The sequence below is a fragment of the Pleurodeles waltl genome, chromosome 7 (genome assembly GCF_031143425.1).
Source record: "Pleurodeles waltl isolate 20211129_DDA chromosome 7, aPleWal1.hap1.20221129, whole genome shotgun sequence".
Classification (NCBI taxonomy): domain Eukaryota; kingdom Metazoa; phylum Chordata; class Amphibia; order Caudata; family Salamandridae; genus Pleurodeles; species Pleurodeles waltl.
Window position 1 is genome coordinate 1215567655 of NC_090446.1, and position 18728 is coordinate 1215586382.

The window sequence follows — 18728 nt, forward strand, 5'->3', positions numbered from 1 at the left end:
CAGGCAAAAAGTGGGGGGTGACTGCAACAGGGAGTCAGTTTCCTACATTAGTTCTCTGCTGGGACGGGAGAATTGCTCCATGCTGCAAGTGTGATCCACGAAAAGGAGAAATAATTGGGTTTCTGACATTCTCAGAAGATATGGATGCTCTAGGAACTTTCCACATTGATTTAGTGTTCATACTGTTATCACATTGATTTAGCATTCATACTGTTAGGAGTTACAGCTGAATTTTAGATCCCTTGTACTTACAGTGTATAGGTCTATGTTAACACTCTTTATTTCCTAAATACTTCTACTGAAGTCTCTCAATGCTAACACCTATCTTGCTTAAACTGGTCCTATTAGCCTAGAATCCTAGTTACATGTCCCTATATCCATTTTTGCTGACAAGAAGATATCGGAATTCTTTTATAGAATGCCAATTCCTATTTCTTAGTTTTTGCATTGCTGTGACTGTAACCTTTATATGTCTTATATTAAGAAGACTGAACTTGTTTTGGTGTTTCAGCTTGCAGATGCTGATTTTTTATCTCTATAATTTGGTTTAGATAAAGCTCATATATTGGTGTGATTACTCATTTGTAATAAATCCACTAAACTCCAGTATCGATTCTTGGTCCTCATTGTGTAGCCAAACGGGCTTCATAGTACTCTAAACATGGATTTGATGCTAACTCCTTTGGTCCCCCAACACTCTGAAAAAGATCCAGAAGAAGATTGACCACTGCTTCCATGCGCGCTCCTTCAGTATGATTCATTTTACAAGAGGGCATCGAGGCGGAACACCTCCACTTGCCTTTCAGACTCTGAGAAGATCAAGATGAACAAAACAGTACTCTCCAAGAATCTGACTCTACAGAGGGACAACTAAAGACATTGCACAAAGTTACCACTTTAATTGCTTGCACATTTAATTCTTTTTTGGTAGAAAGTAAAAGTCGTAGTGATGTCAACAGTACTCAAATAGGGTAAGAGATGTGAGCTAAAGAAAGTCCTAGCATCTAAAACTGGACAGTTTTGTTTACAAAAAAGGTTATATATTTCTAATAGAAATAGGATGTGTGCCTAACAATCTTGTCATAATGCACAAGACAAACCTACCAGTGCCATTCTAAAAACTAAGGAAGACCCAAGGAAGGGGCAAACATGCTAAAAGTCATCATGCTCTCCTGCTATACAAGATTTTTCATCTCCCCTGCAACTAGAAGGTAACCTTTGTAGAGTGTTGGCATCTCTAATCTCTTCATCAACACTCTCTGGGCCTCCAAGCAGATGAGACAGCTGATGATACCTCTTCAAGTATAGTATTGTGTACCTTGTATGTGCCTCTCACCAGGATGGGTCTCTCACAGATAATACTAATGTTAACAAATGAGCATCAGCAGAGGTGGTGACCCAATCTAAGGAAGGCCAAAGATTGGCCTATAGGTACAGGAAAGGCAACAGCCATTGGACCCTCACAAGAGATAGGTGGGGCAAGCTCCAGAACTGAGAGGGCAATTATGCTTGGTTGATGATAGTGTCAGAACGCCATCTGCAAGCTAAGCTGAGTAATTCAAGCTTCCAGGCCAATGCTCCAGTATTTGCCCAGGGGTACCATAATTCTTTTATGTTGAACATGAACAATGGTATAGGAAGCCTTAAATGAAAACTATATAGACCCGAAAAGGGCAAGCTCACTTTACATTTCAAAGATTCATGAAGTGCCAAACACAACGAAAATCCCAATGACAGAGGTATTCCCTCTAATCTGAGCAAATCAGGCCAAACTATTCAGGTCAAACCTGGACAGATGACAACTATAGCACAGCATGAACCGTAGAGGGAGCAAGGAGATCGCTGTTGCAAAAGTATTGCTGTTGACTTTTGAGATCTTTGAAGGAGATGTGACAACAATTTTGAAACTGAAACTACCCTCTCGACCACCCTTTCTCTCACTCCCTCCCAGGTATGTATGCTCAGTAAGATGGGCCTGTTATAATCCTGATTTGCTGAGGCAAGTAATGGGAACAGCTGATTGGTGGCCTTATTAACTGTTTCTCTAAGCATATTTAATTTCAGACAGCAACTAAACTACATACCTGCGGTAAGTATCTTTCTGGTTTATACTCTATCTCCCTGCAGATTTCCTCAACTCTTGATCTTCCTCAGGCACAAAAATGGATCCAGAAAAGGAAAAACAGCTCTCTTACATCAGTAAATGGCACCACAACTCCAGCACTACTCCAGTGCCTCCTCAGGGTGAGACATCACTATCGCTGGATGTGGTGTAACCAAGCACTGTAATGTCAGCTTCCATCCTTTTTTCCACACCCTTGAAGGTGGAGTTGATATTATTGACATTAAAGGAAATGCAGTGCAGAAAACTAATTTGGAAACTTAAAATTAACAGACTATTCCTCAGAACAGTGAAGTGGCGGCGTTGGTGAGAAATCGGCTGGCAGACCAGAAAGATCATTAGCAAAGGTAAGTAACTTATGCTACTGATGGATATTTCTACCTGCAAATTCGTCACCTCTTTATTCTTTCCCCAAGCAGTACTTCATAAGATGGGGTCTAAGGAGATAATTCAACTAAGAGGCCTTAACAACAGAAACCTGCCAAATGGCCATCGAATCTCCGAAGACCTCAGAATAAAGGCAGCACCACTGGAAGAAGGTGTGCTGGAGGTGCAGAAGCACCCCCACAAAACGGGAAAGAGTTTAGATAAAAATAAACAATAAAAGGGCACTTCACATGTTTTTCTTCTACAACCTTTTTGTGTTTTCAAACAAACGTTATCAAGTAAACCCTTACGCCTTTCATGAGAGGATGGTGTTAGCCAGCACTCCAACTCTAAAATGTGTTCCAGCACCAACTCAAAGAAGCGGTCTTTATCCTAGAAGAATGGGCCCTGACACTCTCATAGGGTCTTTGCTTTTGCTAATTGCAGGAGATTTTAATGTCAGAAACAATCCAATGGTTAAGTGTCTTTTGTTGGGTAGTCTTGAAGCTAATGAGGGCAGGCCAGACAGATAATGTTCTTGAGACCTAAAAATGAAACAATTTAGACTCCTGAAAGGTTTCAGGCATGTAGCTTCCCTTCGGCTTTAGCAGGAAGCAGAGATGGTGGTAAGGGTGATTGTAGTACAGCGTGGAACAAGAGGAAACAAGAGGAAACCCATTATAAAAAAGAAAAGCCTACATTCCTACCAACTGGTCAGAAAAGAATGATGTGGAAGACAGATGTGCAGACAAAACAAATCATTTTTAAAATGTCAACAAATATAATGACCTATCAAACAAGTTACATGCCTTCAGTAACACTCTGTATGGTATGATAGAGATGTAGAAAGGTGGGCTGGTGTGTGGTGGGTACCTGAGGTACTTACACCTTATGCCAGGTATCCCCAATTATTGTAGTGTAAGCAGTGTCTAGAAGCCAGGCTCTCTAGAGGTAGCTGTGGATGAGCAGCCAAGGCTTATCTAGAAGACATGCAAAGCTCATGCAATACCACTATAGTCACACAGCACCTACACGCATGAAAGAAAACACTCAGTGTTATGAAAATAAAGGGTCTTTATTACTGTAACAGTACCAAAACACTAGATAGGCAGCCCTCCAATAGGAGGTAAGTAAACAAACCAAATATGTACACTAATTATAAGAAATAGGCATAAAAAGTGATAGCAAAAAGTGCAAATGAAAATAGACAATAGTGATACTAGGGGCAGGCCAAACCATTCACTAAAAAAAATGGAATGCAAACACAGGACCCCCACTTAGGTAAGTTGAAAGTGTAGAGGGGAGGTGGGGGTACTAAGAAAACCCAAAGGTAAGTACCATAGTCCCACCAGCGACCAGGAAGAAAGGAGTAAGTTACTGGTTTTTCCCTAAACCACCCAAAAGGAAGGAAAAGAAGAAATTGCAACACCCAGACAAGACTGCAAGAAACCAGCAATGGATTCCTGAAAAGGTAGACCTGTAGAAGAAGGGGACCAAGTCCAGAAGTCACAGAAGGGTCCAGGAGGACTAGGAGCTACTATCCACCCAGCTGTGGACGCAGGAGTTGGTCGACGGTATGACGAAGACGGTCAGGAATGCAGCCCTGGAGCAGGTGAAGAGTTCCTGCAGGATGCAGTCTACGTCCCATGCCGGATGGATGATTGCAGTCGGTCAGTGGTGTGGAAGAGCCACCAACAAGCCTTGGCAAAGGCAGATGTTGCTGTGAAGCAAAAGTTGAGCTGCTGAGGAAAAGCAAGGTCCAGGAGGACTCAACCCATGTGGGGAGTCCTAGAGGACCCTCAGCAAGGCAAAGAGTCCAAAGAAGAAGAGGCAGCCCACACAGGAGACCCACTGTGCAAGGAACCAGGAGCCACAGAGGGCCCACGCAGCACAACTGGAAAAGGGTCCCATGCTGCAGAAGAAGCACGCAGGGAGATGTGCATCGCTGGAAGAAGTGCTGGGGCTACATGAACCCTGAAGATCCCTTGGAGAAGATGCAAACAAGCCTTGGCAGCTGCAAGGGACAGTGCATGGGGGTACTGTTCTCCGTGATAAGGCAGAAAGTTGTCCAAAGTTGGACATCTGGTAGAGAGGACCAACAGGACTACTCCAGACCACCACCTTTGATGCAGGATTAATGCAGCTCAGGATGAGAAGAGATCCACATAACTGACCAGCGTTGCAGGTGGTGCCTGCGGATGCAGGAGAGTCATTCCTTCACTCCAAGGAAGATTCCTTTTTCCTTCTTGTGCAGACTGAAGACTTGCCACCCTCAGAGGATCCACAGCCGGCAAAATGATGCAGCAGCTGGAAGGAGCTGTGGAAACAATGTTGCAAGCAGAGTCTTCGTCGTGAATGTAGACTGTCGGTTCCTGGAGGGTCCAGTCGCAGTTCCAGTGGCTAGAAGTCGAAGTAAGGTTGCAGAGGAGTCCTGCTGGAATCTTGCAAGCCGAATCTGAGGACCCACCCAAGAGAGTGACCCTAAACAGCCCTGAAAGGGGGATTGGTCACCAAGCCAGGTGACCACCTATCAGGAGGGAGCTCTGACATCACCTGCTTGACCTCACCACTCAGATGCTCCCAGAGGTCCCTGCCAACCTTGGACTCAAGATGGCATAACCCAGGGACCCTCTGGAGGAACTCTGGGCACCACCCCTGGGTTGGCGATGGACAGGGGAGTGGTCACTCCCCTTTCCATTGTCCAGTTTTGTGCCAGAGCAGGGACTGGAGGTCCCTGAACAGGTGTATACTAGTTTATGCATGGATGTCACCAAATGTCTCCTTCAAAGCATACCAGTGGCTTGGGAAGGCTACCCCTCCCAAGCCACGTAACACCTATTTCCAAAGGGAGAGGATGTTACTCCCCCTCTCCCAAAGGAAATCCTTTGTTCCTACTTCCTGGGCTTTAGCTGTTCAAGCAGTAGGAGGGCAGAAACCTGTCTGAGGGGTGGCAGCAGCTTGGGCTGCCTAGAAAACCCCAGAATGCTGGTAGGAGCATTGCTGGGGGTCCTCTTAGGAGCCCCAAGAGTCCATGGAATCATACTTCCAATACTGGAAACAGTACTGGGGTATGATTTTGACATGTTTGATACCAAACATGTATAGATAGGAAGTTACCATTATGTAGCTAGACATAGGTAGTGACCTATGCCCAGTACACCCATAAAATGGTGTCCCCACACTAACGAAGTCCAGGAAAATGGAGCTGGGGTTCATGGGGGCACCTCTGCTAGTGCATGGGTGCCCTGACACACAGGTACTTGCACCCTGCCCTCTGGGCTAAGAGGGCCTGCCATAGGGGTGACTCGCACTGACCTGGTGCAGTGACCTGTAGTGAAAAGGGTGCATGCACCCTTTCACGCAGGCTGCAATGGCAGGCCTGCAGATACACTTTGCATGGGCTCCCCATGGGTGTCATAATACATGCTGAAGCCCATGGGGGTCCCCACGTAACCTGGGTACCATATACTGGGGACTTATATGGGGGCACCAGTATGCCAAATGTGGAGTGTAAGTAACAGTTACCAACTTAGAAGGGAGAAAGCATAATCACTGGGGTCCTGGTTAGCAGGACCCCAGTGAACACAGTCATACACACTGACAACAGGCAGAAAATGGGGGTATCCATGCCAAGAAAGAGGGTACGTTCCTACAGACACTATCTGGCCGCAGATTCCTCACCTTTTGAATATTCCTCAGGCTTTGGTAACGCTTCATCTGGTAGAGACATATTTTAGTTGCAGATTCCTTCCCTTGGAATTTCCCCCCAGGTGGCAGACTGGATCCATAGATTTTTCTTCAGTCAGTGCCCTTGCGAGCGGGCAGGTGGCGTTGGTCAACTCCGTGTTCGTCGTTGGCATCATGGTTGCCGTGAGGATGTCGGTGTCGTACAAAGGCGCAGCCTGAATGTATAAGTTTCTTTTCACAACTTCCCACATCAAATTGCGGAGCCATGAAGAACACTGAAAATGGTGCGCTAGAGCAAAGGCCCTGAAAAGGGAATCCCTATACCTAGAAATCAGTTTGCAAGCAGGGAGAATGGGTGGGTTTTTGAGGGGTATGCAGCTGGAATATGTCTCTACTTGATAAATTGTTACCGAAGGTAAGTAACTTGTTCATCTGATAGAGACTTCTAGTTGCACATTCCTTAAATTAGAACAGATACCTATGCAATACCATCCTTGGTGGTGGGCTATGAACCAAGATCATACTAAGATGTCCTGCAGGACCACCAAAGTAGCCGACTCTGTGGACCGGACTGTCCAAGCAGTAATGTCTTGTGAACGTGTGCAGCGATGCCCACTTTGCTGCCTGGCAGATACCCAGGACAGGAACTCCACATGCTAATGCTGTGGAAGCAGCAGTTGCTCCTGTGGAGTGAGTGCCCAAGCCCTCAGGAGGTTGCTTCTTTGCCAAAGCGTAGTACAGTTTGATGCAAAGTAGTACCAATCGTGAGATGGTACGCTTCTGCACCACCTTCCCTTTCTTTGCACCCACATACGTGACAGAGTTGATCGTCCACCCGGAAATCTTTAGTACAATTGAGGTAGAACGCCAAAGCTCTTTTTGGATCTAGACGGTGGAGTCCCTCCTCTTCATGAGAAGGATGTGGGGGTGCGTAAAAAGTAGGCAAAGTGATAGACTGGCCTACATGAAAAGGCATAACAAAGTTGGGAAGGAAGGAGGCCCTCATATGAAGCACCACTTTGTCAGGGTGACAAGACAAAAATGGGGGTTTAGAAGAAAGAGCTTGAAGCTCACTCACTCTGCGAGCAGAGGTAATTGCAACAAGAAATGCAGTTTTGAGAGTAATGAGACACGAGGGACAGTTGTGTAATGATTCAAAAGGGGCACACATCAAGTAAGTGAGGACTAGATGGAGGTCCTACTGGGGCATAATAAACTGAGTGAGAGGAAACAAATGGGTGAGTCCCATAAAGAATCTACCAACAATAGGAGATTTGAAAAGGAAAGGTTGTTCTGGAAATCTTAGAGAGGCTGAGATAGCCGGTAAGTAACCTTTAAGGGAGTGCAAAGCAGAGCCCTGCTGGACTAAAGAAAGGTTGAACAAAAGCAAATAACACAGAGCCACAAGAATTACTTGGGCCTGGTCATTCTTGATCTTCTTCAGAACTCTGGACAGAAGTGGTATAGGTGAGAAGGCGTAAAGGTGGCCTGAGTTCCACTCGAGACAAAAAGCGTCGCCAAGCGAGTGCCGCCTTGGAAACTGCAACGCCCCAAACAGCTGACATTGTGCGTTCTCTGCGGAGGTGAACAGATCTAACCAAGGCTCTCCCCACTGCTGAAAGAGACCTTGTGCCACCTCTGGAGGGAGACCCCATTTGTGATCTACTAGGCATCCACAACTGAGTTCATCTGCTCTGGCGTTCAGACAGCCTGCCAGATGTTGAACTACCGGGGTAAACTGAAAGGGCTCTTGACCTACCATGAATCGCAAGTAGCATCTGTGGGCAGGCAAGACGGTTGTATGGAAGTAAGCATCCTGCAAGTCCAAAGCTACCATCCACTCTCCTGGGTCCAAGTCAGACAGGACCTGAACCAGAGTATTTCCTTCTTGAGGAAGAGACTGAGGGCCCGAAGGTCTAGGATAGGACAGAAGTCCTTGCCTTTTTTTGGCACTAGAAAGTAGCGGGAATAACAACCACAACCTACTTCTGGCACTGGGACCCTCTGGCCAAGAGAGCCACAACTTCCTTGCAGAAAAGAGCCAGATGATCTTCTGGTAAATGGCCATAGGAGGGAGGCATGGCCAGAGGGGCAGTCTCTAAGGGGAGGGAGTAGTCCCTTTGGACGATCTGCAAAACCCACCTGCCCATTGTGATGGCATCCCAGTGGGGCAGGTGATAGCGAATCCTGACTCCAACTGGTCTGAGATGGGGGAACAGATTAGGAAGACTTGGAAGCTGCAACAGGGGTAGGGGTAGACTGGCAAACCTCTGGTTCCCTGTCCCACGAGCCCAAGGGATTCCGTGTCCCCGGCCAAGAAGGGGCTGAACAGAGTGGGTGACACGGTGGCTGGGAAAGGGACGCTACATGGAGCCCCTTCCATGGCCATGAAAGTGGTGAAAGGCGGTCTGTTGTGGGCAAGGGGCAGTCGAAAGGCCAAGGGACAGAGCCATAGCCTGGGACTCCTTGACCCTCTCAAGGGCAGAATCTGCCTTGTCTCCAAAGAGAGGGGTACCATCAAAGGGCATGTCCATAAGGGATTGTTGGACATCCCCCAAAAAAACAGATGTCCTCAAACAGGCCTGGGGCCTCAAGACCACTGTTGCTGCAACCGATCTACCCAAAGGGTGGGTCGGGTCCAGCCCATAGCGAATAGTGAACTTCGCCGTGTCTCTCCCATCAGCCAAGCTTGAGAGATGATAGCCCGGGCCTCCTCCGGGATCTGCAGCAAGACTTGTGCGACCGTATCCCACAGTGAGTGGGTATAGCGGCCCAAAAGGCATGCGGTGTTTACTGACCACAACACCGGACTGGAAGAAGAAAACATCTTCTTCCCTAGTTGGTCTAGTCTCTTTGATTCCCTATCCAGGGGAAAGGAGGGGAATGCGCCTGAAGAAGAGGAAGCCTGAATCACAAGACTATCAGGCTTGGGGTGTTGGGACAGGAATTTAGGGTCATTTGGGGCGGGCCATTGGCAGAGGGTGACTGTCCTGTTCACAGCAGCCCCTGTGCTGGGACTGGACCAAGTACCCAGAAGGACATCAGTGAGGGCTTCATTGAATGGGAGTAGAGGCTCCGAAGTAGAGGCCCCAGGTTGAAGCACCTCCATCAGGAGATTAGCCCTGACCGCTACAGTGGGCAGTTCGGGGAAAAGACCCTCAGTCACCCTACTGACCACCGTTGTATAGGAAGGAGGCTCCCTCTGCTGTACCCACTGTAGGAGAAGAAAGCATGCCAGTGTCTGGAGAAGTATTCAGACCATTGGCCTCGCCTAATTCTTCTGCGTAGTTCATGTTAGGGTCATCCAGCTGGTATTCATAAGTGTCTAGCAACCCCTTGAATCCCTCAACACATTCGTACCCATAGGAAAAAGGGTCAGAATCCGACCTGGGGTGAGTAGGCCCCATCGAACTTAAAAGCGGAGTCAGCCGACACCGGTCCGGCTTGTCAGGAATTAGGATTGGGTCAACGTCGATCGTGGGCCCAACCAACATTAAGAGCGTCAACGACTTAGCCAGTGCCAGAAAAGGTTGCAGTGGCACAACCAGCGTCAGCAAGAATCTCAAAGGCGATCTGGAGGGGTCCTCAGAGGCCGAGGCCTAAGCCATTGGTGCAGAACCCGAAGGGTCCCTAGCCTAACCATCAGGCCCAGACGGAGCCGCAGGGGGTCGGACTGCCCAAATATGAGACACATGGCCTCATAGTACTCCTTTATTTGGGCAGGGGTTGCTCCCGGAAACTCGGGGAGGCGCAGAGCAGGCCCAGAAGTAGGCTCCTAGGATGGAGGCCTGGAGCGTCAAAGCTCGTCCCAGGTTGCATCAACGGAGCGACAGGGTGAAGTCGAAGAATGCATAGCCTTCTTCGACTTCCTCTTACCCGAGTAACCCAAAGCCTTCGAAGAAGATGAGTGGTGGTGACTCCATGAGTGGCCTCAAGGCCTTCCTCTTGAGCGAGACTGGGAGCGATGCGGAGTTGAGCGCCGGCCTGCCATGAGCTTTAGAGACCGCTCCCTCAAAGCCTTCGGATGCATGGCCCGACACTCGGAACATGACTTCCCATCGTGGTTGCACTCCAAACACCATTGACAGACCGGTTGTGGATCAGTCATTGAAATCATGTGGTGACAGTTCTCGCATAGTTGAAACCCAGTCTTCGGGAACATCCTTGGCGCAGCAAGTCACCAAAAAACACGACAAAAGTGTTGAAATTGGTAAAAAAAAAACATCCAGGGTAGCTCTCTCTGGATCAGTGTGTGGCGTGGAAAGAAAAGAACTGACGTCACTGCGCCGAGGCGGCGTCTATGTATGACCCAGATGTCATCACGGCGACCATGACGCCAACAACAAACGTAGCGTCGACCAACGCCACCTGATGGCACGCAAGGGTACTGCTCTAAGAAAAATCTCCAGATCCAGTCTGATGCCTGGGGGGAATTCTAAGGTAAGAAATCTGGAATTTGAAGGCTTTATCAGATCCAGAAACTTTTCAGTAATACCTCTGTGCACTGGAAGGTGGCACGTGTGACTCCACACTGATGTCCATTCTGCTTCGAAAATAATGTGTGGAGCCTATATACACGTTACTCCTGCATGGCTGTTGTCAGTTGCTATTGAGTGTCGTTGCCCCCCAGACGCACAGCCCCAAAAGCAAATTGGTGTGACCGTGTGCAGATACCTAGACTATTAATGGATAGTCAAATCACAGAACGAGGAGGATGAGAGGGCCGGTGAGGAATCTGCCACTAAACAGTGTCTCTGCTAGAAAGAGCAGTGCCAAAGGTAAGTAACTTGTTCTTCTGACAGAGACTTCTTGCACAGATTCCTCACCATTTGAATAGATAGCAAACGATTAATAGTAGGAGAAAACAACTTTGCTAGGGCTTTACTAGCATGTCCCTGTAGTACACCCTTGATCCCTATGTTTTTGGACCTAGGCTTCAAACGTATAGCCGACCTGATAGCTTTAAGACCCCTCCTATACTGGGTAAGAATTTGGACTGTCTCTGAGCTTTTTGTATATAGAGAGTCAGTACTCGATCTCCTAAGGAGGCCGAAAGCAGCCACTGTTCCATGGGTCAAGTATGTTTCCAAATGGTTTTATATTCTTGGATTACAAAGGTTTTGGGATGAGCCACACAAGCTGGAAAGATCTGATGAAACTTTTTTGAAGATAGCGTACTGGTCTTATGTAAAAAAACAACCTGGTCCATAGTTTATTCTATGGCCAGTTGACCAACTCATTTATCGATCTTAAGTGGCATCCCCAATTTGAACCATATCTTGATCTGATTCCCGATTTACTGGGGAAGGGTCTCTATGCACGCTTCTGTTTTGGAAGCCTCCCGTTGTTATCTTTTACCAAAAGCTGGGGCACTATCCCATCTATTGATCTTTGTCCTGCTTGTCGTGGCTGTCCTGAAACTATTGAACATTTTATGTTTTTTTGCTCTGCATATACTGGCCCAAGATCAAAATGGTTATGTCCAACGTGTCGAGACCTGGGCTTGAGCCAGTGCTCTACAGCTATCAGGATTTTAAAGAGTGATACTTCTCAATCTGTAATCCTCGCGGTTAGCAAGTTCCTTATGACTGCATGGCGTATACGACACTGTTTATTTAATTAAATCCTTTTAGCTCTGTCACCAACCACCAATTGTAGATACGACCATAGGGATACACCTTCCTTGCTTTTAATTATTGTATATATATTTATTAAGTTATTGAGCTAGTTGTTTTACCTCTGTTTTAAGTTTGCTATGTATGTATTTTATGCTTTGATGGCCTTTTAGACCGAATAAAACTTTGCTGTTTGAATAGATACCAAAGCAGGACCTATCTGGAGGTGAGTTTGTGTCTGGACTCAATGAGCCCATCAAAAAAGTAAGCACCAAATTAAGGTCCCACTGATGCATGACAAGCAGCAAAGGAGAAACAAAAAGAGCCCTTTGAAAATAACAATGACAACTGTTTCTAGCAAACAGATGAAACCCCCAGCAAAGCTTTGGTGGGCAAAAGATAGTTCAAAGTGTAATACATCTGAAAGCAGCTTTATGTGAAAAGGTTTCACATCCTCTTCAACACAACAAAACAAAATGTGCAGCGCCTGCAGTACACAATATTCACTGGCAGACAGTGCATAGGAAAGATAGTATCCACCACCTCATAAGGTAGATCAAAGGAGCTCAGATTGACCAATTTCATCTCGTGGCCTGAAGAACCACAGTGAACAAAAATGGAGGGGTAACTACACGGTGGCGTAACGAAACTGGAGTACCCACCTCTCCCCATTGGACTCACCAGGCCAGGTGCTGTGCTGAGGGGGCCCCAAGGTGCTTGGGGCGCCCCAAACCGTGGGCGCTGCAGGGGCCTTTCTTACACCAGTGTGGCTACAGAAAAAAGCCTAGCCAGTTAGCATGCCACATTCTCTTCGGCAAAACAGGTTCGATTACATTCACCTACTTTTATCCTGGCAGTTTCCTCACACTACACAAACTATAAGGAAGGGGTAAAAAAAAATGTGTACTCAGTTTGAAAATCCCACTTCAACAGGAATGCATCTTCTAGAGGATCCCACAGTGGGAAATGATTTTGGTATACCTGGCTGGTGAATGATTTAATTGGAAGAAAAAGATGCACCAGTGGGATATCCTACAAGACGTAGATGCCACCTCTATGTGAAGGTTTCATTCATAAGCAGCAGGACAACGTTGATTGAGGTTTTTTGCTCTTGCCATCAGTGAACTGGTCAGATGATCAACAGGCAACAAAACCTTCAAAGCTGTGGCACAACACCGCAGTGGTACAGCTTTCAAGCACAGAGAAAGCAACTGTATGCTGCCATGATTGGTGGGACCTTCTACAGAAACACTGGGACTGTGCCTTAAATGTCCCAGACTCTTTGCAGAGAGAAGCCTGTAAACAGTTGTTTCCAGATAAAGAAGGCTTGCGTAAGTTGAGGGAAAAACCTCTGGTCGAAAAGCAAAAGATCATGCTCTAGAGAAGGTCAGCTGTGGTGAGCCTGGCTATAGCATTCAGCTGCCAAGGCAGTAAATGCGTGTAAACCTGACCTATGAAGATGTGCCACAACTATTAATATTATCTTCATGAAGACGTAGGAGGTGATGTTGTGAAGGCAAATGCCTGAAATGCATAGCTGATAGCGAACAAAACTCACTACTGAGTGCAGAAAAGTCTTTCACACTCCAAGACCAATATAAAGAAAACACATCTGAAGGTGGAACAAGCCATTTTCCAAGTCACAGGGATAAAAGAAACGGTGCATCTGTAAGATCTCCCAATACTTCCTAGTAACCCTGCCCAAACTCACTTTCTGGAACACAGGTCTATTGTCCATAAAAACAAAAGCCTCATACCAGAAGAAATAACATGGAGGACTGAGGGGACAGATAAAGAGGACATATAAGGGGGTAGGAGTGGATAGACTCCTGAAATGGCAGAACATACCCTATTAAAAATCAGAAGGGCGAAGTCGCTCCTGGTAATTAACAGGAGAATAGCACATAAGAAAGTACCACTAACTGATACGGCCCATGTGTACTTTCTAACTAAAAACTAAAATGGTTTGGCTTGGGAAGCTGGGTAACATGAGAAAGAGGTTTGCTGCCATTAGCCTTGGCACTCATTTGAGTTGTCACACCACCACAGCAATGTAAACACTTAATAGGCTGCTGGTCACGATGAGGAGACTAACAGAAAATAAAAGGAGGCCCAGGGTAGATTGAGAGACCAGTGGGTATGAGCTTCCAAGTTTAGGATCTTGCAAAGAACCTTGTTAAAAGAAAGAATGCCCTCTAAAGGTTCTTAAGGAGTACAGGCAAATGTCGGAAATGTATATCTTATAGCGAACAAGACTCACGACTGAGTGCAGAAAAGTCTGTCAGACTCCAAGATCAATATTTAAAAAAAACATAACCTGAGGGTGGAACAATCCAATCTCCAAGCATCAAGGATAAAAGAAACAGTGCATCTGTAAAATCTACAAGTGAAGAATGAGTTCAGGATACAAAGACTAGAATGGGTTGGAGTCTCTAACTTTGCATAGTACCAGGAAGTACTGGGAGAAGTAACCCTGCTCAAACTCATTCTCTGGTACTCAGCTCTGTTGACCATAAAAACAAAGGCCTCTTACAAGAAGAAATAACATGGTTGATTGAGGGAAACAGACAAACAGGACGGATAAGATGAGGGGAGGAGTGGATGGACTTCTAAAATGGAGGAACATACAACAAGTTGCATACAACAAGTTGCTCCCAATAATTAAGAGCAGAATAGCAGACAAGAAGGCACCACTAACTGATACGGCTCATGTGCACTTTCTAGCTAAGAACTAAAATGGTTTGGTTGGGGAAGTTGTGGAGCATGAGGAAGAGGTCTGCTGCTATTGGCCCCAGTGCTCATTTGAGTTGTCACACCATCATGGTGATGTAAAAACTTAATGGGCTGCTGGTCAGGATTAGGAGACTAGTTGAACATAAAAGGAGGCAAGGAGTAGATTTAGAGACCAGCGGGTATGAGCTCACAACTCACCAATTATTCACACCACAAAATGTCTGGGTTTAACACTAGGCACAAGTTAGGTACTTAGAATATCGAAGGAGAGTTCCTTTTTAGGACGAAAACTCTCACCCACCAGAGGTGACATGTTTCATCATAGGGATTGTCCTCACACGGTGAGAGCTAATAACTGTGCAGGCTACAACTCCCTCTCTAATCGAGAGAAGCTCTTCTGATATTTTCATGATTTGGTAAAGATACCTATGGAGTAATCAGAGTAGTGAGGCAAACTGGGAATGTAGTGTGTAGACGAAAAATGATATATGCAATGTGGTTAAAACTAACTCCGAGAGCAGTTGTTCAACTTTATTCTTGTCTGCCTGGGTCAGGATTAAAAAAGTGAAAGGACACTGCACACTCCTAGCCTTACCACCCTGCTTATCTGATGGGCTTTACATAGGTCATCACTAAAAGATAGCAACTGTGTAACATGTCACGATCGGAAAGTGGTGGGCCTTGTTGTGACGGTCAATACTTTGCTGAGGTCAGTGTGGAAGGCAGATGCCTTGCTATCAATCTTGAACAATGTGATCAAAATTAGGACCAGCCCATCTACTCCTCACTTCTAAATATGCAGCAGAAACATCTCTAGCAAATTAATCACTGTAGGGTAGAACATTGGTGAGGCAGCTTAGTCGTGTACATGACGTAGACACAAAGTTGCTTTGTGCAGGTCGGCTTAGTGTCAAAAGTCTTCTCCTGCCCTTTCTTGATGCAAATCGCTATTATAACAGAGGTATGCACTTTGATAAAGGTAGAGGACAGCTTTTATTTTTATATGATACAAGTCAGAAAATCCAAGTAATTAAACGAATTCCAAAACGCTACTGCAGCCAACCGCTCCCCGCAACCCACTGCCATCCTGAGAGCTCTATCATCCATTCCACATGGCATACCTAACATTCCACTCTGACCCACTTCATACATGAAAACATTTTTCTACGGACTACAAAATATAACAACTATAACAGGACCCTTCATTTCAGGTTTAAGCACAAAAATAGTGGATCGCCTGTAGGAGGGGATGACAGCAGGCAACTGACAACTGACAGCCATAGTAGAGCCTATACGTTAGATTTAACATCTGCAACTGGCAAAGGCAAATTTAGGACCTTGCAAAGAATCTTGTTAAAAGAAAGAATGCCCTCTCAAAGTTCCTAAGGGGTACACATGAGGAAAGTCTTCATAACATTTAAGATCGTTAAGACTGTAACATCACAAAGGCATTTGGTGGAAACATGTTTCAAAAAAGACATGCATCACAATGGGTGATTTGAACAAAGACAGCTAGTCTGGCAAATGTAACGAGGCCGAAAGGGCCGACAATTGACCTTTAGCAGTGCCCACAGCAAGTTCCTGCTGTGTCAAGAACAAAACAAACAACAATACATCTGATGGCTAGACCTGAAATGGGTCCATCTGGTGGGTACCAAACCAAGACACAAACTTATTCCAGCACCCAACATAAACATATTTCGCAGAACTTGCTACAAGGATGAGATCAACTACTTCAGAAGAGAGGCCAAAGGAGATTTACCATTGGCTGTGAATCTCTATGCATGGAGGTGGAGGTTGAGCAGGCCCAAGTGCAAGACCCTGCCCTGCTGCTACAACAGAAGATCCTCCTAAAATAGCAACTTTATAGGAAGACAGATGCTCTTGCCCAAATGTTCCAGGTACCATACTCACCTGGCCCAACCAGTAGCCACTAGTATGACTTTGTCGTACTTAGTCGTTCCTGATCTTCTTCAGAATTCCAGGCAAGAGAGGTGATCACAGGAAGGCATACGAGTCCTGTGTTCTATGCAGAATATATCTCAGAACGAGAACTCCAATGTGCGAAAGTTATGAAACTGTGCAATCTCAGCAGTAGTCAAGAGCTTGAGAAAAGACACTCCTCCTTGCTGGAAGATGCCATGCGCCACTTTTGGGTGTAACTGCCATTAATGATACACTAGGCATCGGTAGCGGAGTTCATCCCCCAATGCTGTTTAATTATACGTCCCAGTGTATTACCATGGAAATGCCTTGACAATTCAACCTGGTACAGAGGTGCACAGCTTCTTGTCACAGTACCCAAGAACATAAACCTTGTTGCAGTACCACATAGTGGTGATACTTTCCCTGAGAAAACCTGATCCAGCCTTCCCTTGATGGCCACCAAGGTGGCTTTCAATGCCCAGCAAATCACATGTAGCTTTAACAGACTTATATGGAAGTGAGTCCTCCCAGATTGCCTCTCCAGCCCAACAGTAAAGCAAATAATATCCAGGATGGCTTAGATGAAAGGAAGTCTCTGTGAAGGAGGTAGTAGTGAGTTTGGTCCCTCTCAGGGTGCCGTGCTCCCAAAACACTGCCCGTGGCACAGGGAAGTCACCCCTCTAGCAGGTCGTACAACCCTAAGGCAGGGTGCACTATAGCACAAGTGAGGACACAGCTGATTGAGCAATATGCCCCTACAGTGTGTAAGCCCATTCTTAGACATTGTAAGTGCAGTGTGGCTATATTTGGTAAATAGGCTGGGAGTTTGTCATTACGAACTCCACAGCTCTATTATGGCTTCACTGAAAGCTGGGAAGTTTGGTATCAAACTTCTCAGCACAATAAACCCAAACTGATGCCATTGTTAGATTTCTTGTAAAAAACATCCAGAGGGCATCCTAGAGATGCCCCCTATATTTTACCAACCCTCTAGTGTAGGGCTGACTGGTATGCTCCAGCCTGCCACTAGCACACAAGTTTCTGACTCCATGGGCCTTTGTGCTCCCTGAGGCCATAAACAAAGCCTTCTCTGGGTGGAGGTGCTTCACACCTCCCACCTGCAGGAACTGTAACACTTAGCAGTGAGGCTCAAAGGCTCAGGCTTCCCGTTACAGTGCCCCAGGTCACTCCAGCTAGTGGAGATGCCCGCCTTCCGGACAAAGCCCCACTTCTGGCAGCAAGCCTGGCAGGACAATTAGGTAAAACAGGGAGGAGTGACCACTCCAACTAGGACCACCCCTAAGGTGCCCAGAGCTGAATTGAATCCATCCTTGCAGAATCCTCCATCTTGGTTTGGAGGACAGGGACCAATAGGGTTAGGAAAGTGCCCCCCTACCCAAAGGGAGTGAGCACAGGAAGAGTGTAGTCACCCTCAGGGACAGTAGCCATTGGCTACTGCCCTCTGACCCCTGTAACGCCCCTAAATCCATGATTTAAGGGCTCCCCTGAACTTAGCTTTTCAGATTCCCGGTGACCTCAAGAAGACAACAAGAAGAAAAAAGAAAGATTGCTAAGATAAACCCCAGCAGAGAAGACTGCAAACACCAACTAATTTGGTCCCAGCTCTACCGGCCTGTCTACAGCTTCTGAAGCCACTGTTATAAAAAGGAGACACATAATGCAGGGCCAGCAAACTCTCCAAACCCCCAAGAGAACTGCCTGCCCACCAGAGGACCAAGATCTCTCTGTCCACAAAGAAACTCCAGCAAAGGACTCCATAACCCCCTCCAAACCAGCCCTGCCCACTCTGCACCCAACCCTCACAGCCTGTGTCCAGGTGGCCCACTGGTCTAGAGCAGGTCCCCAGGCGATTCCAATCTAGTGTCCACCCTGGGTTGACCCCTTCTGACCAACACAATGACACCTGCAGACCAAATCCAGAGAATATTGTGAAGGATCCAGACGAAGAGACCCGATGCCAAAAGGCACCAATTAAGGTAAGACTAAAAAAGCCTACACATAAGCTTAATTCCTGGTTTTCTCCCCAACTGTTACAACAACAACAAAATTGTAAGAAGATGGAAAGAATCTGGATGAAAGACTATAGTATTTCCTCCAAGAAAAATCTATAGAGAAGCCATCCGAAACTACCATGACAATATTAAATTAGCCCAATCCTCATTTTACAGTGCTAAAATAGAGCAATCAGCAAATTCCCAGAAAGAGATCTTCCAGATCTTTAAAGACCCATGAGGGAGCAATGTGCCAATCACCAGTCC

At 46.3% G+C, this 18728-nt stretch overlaps 1 protein-coding gene across 1 annotated transcript in view; it reads right to left on the reverse strand.

Moving 5' to 3' along the window:
• The window catches only part of TBCD (tubulin folding cofactor D), a 1666801-nt gene that overhangs the window by 1033671 nt on the left and 614402 nt on the right, over positions 1 to 18728 (reverse strand). The window contains 1 exon segment of the mRNA XM_069200356.1: positions 18203 to 18222. Within this exon segment, the coding sequence (XP_069056457.1) occupies positions 18203 to 18222 (20 nt within the window).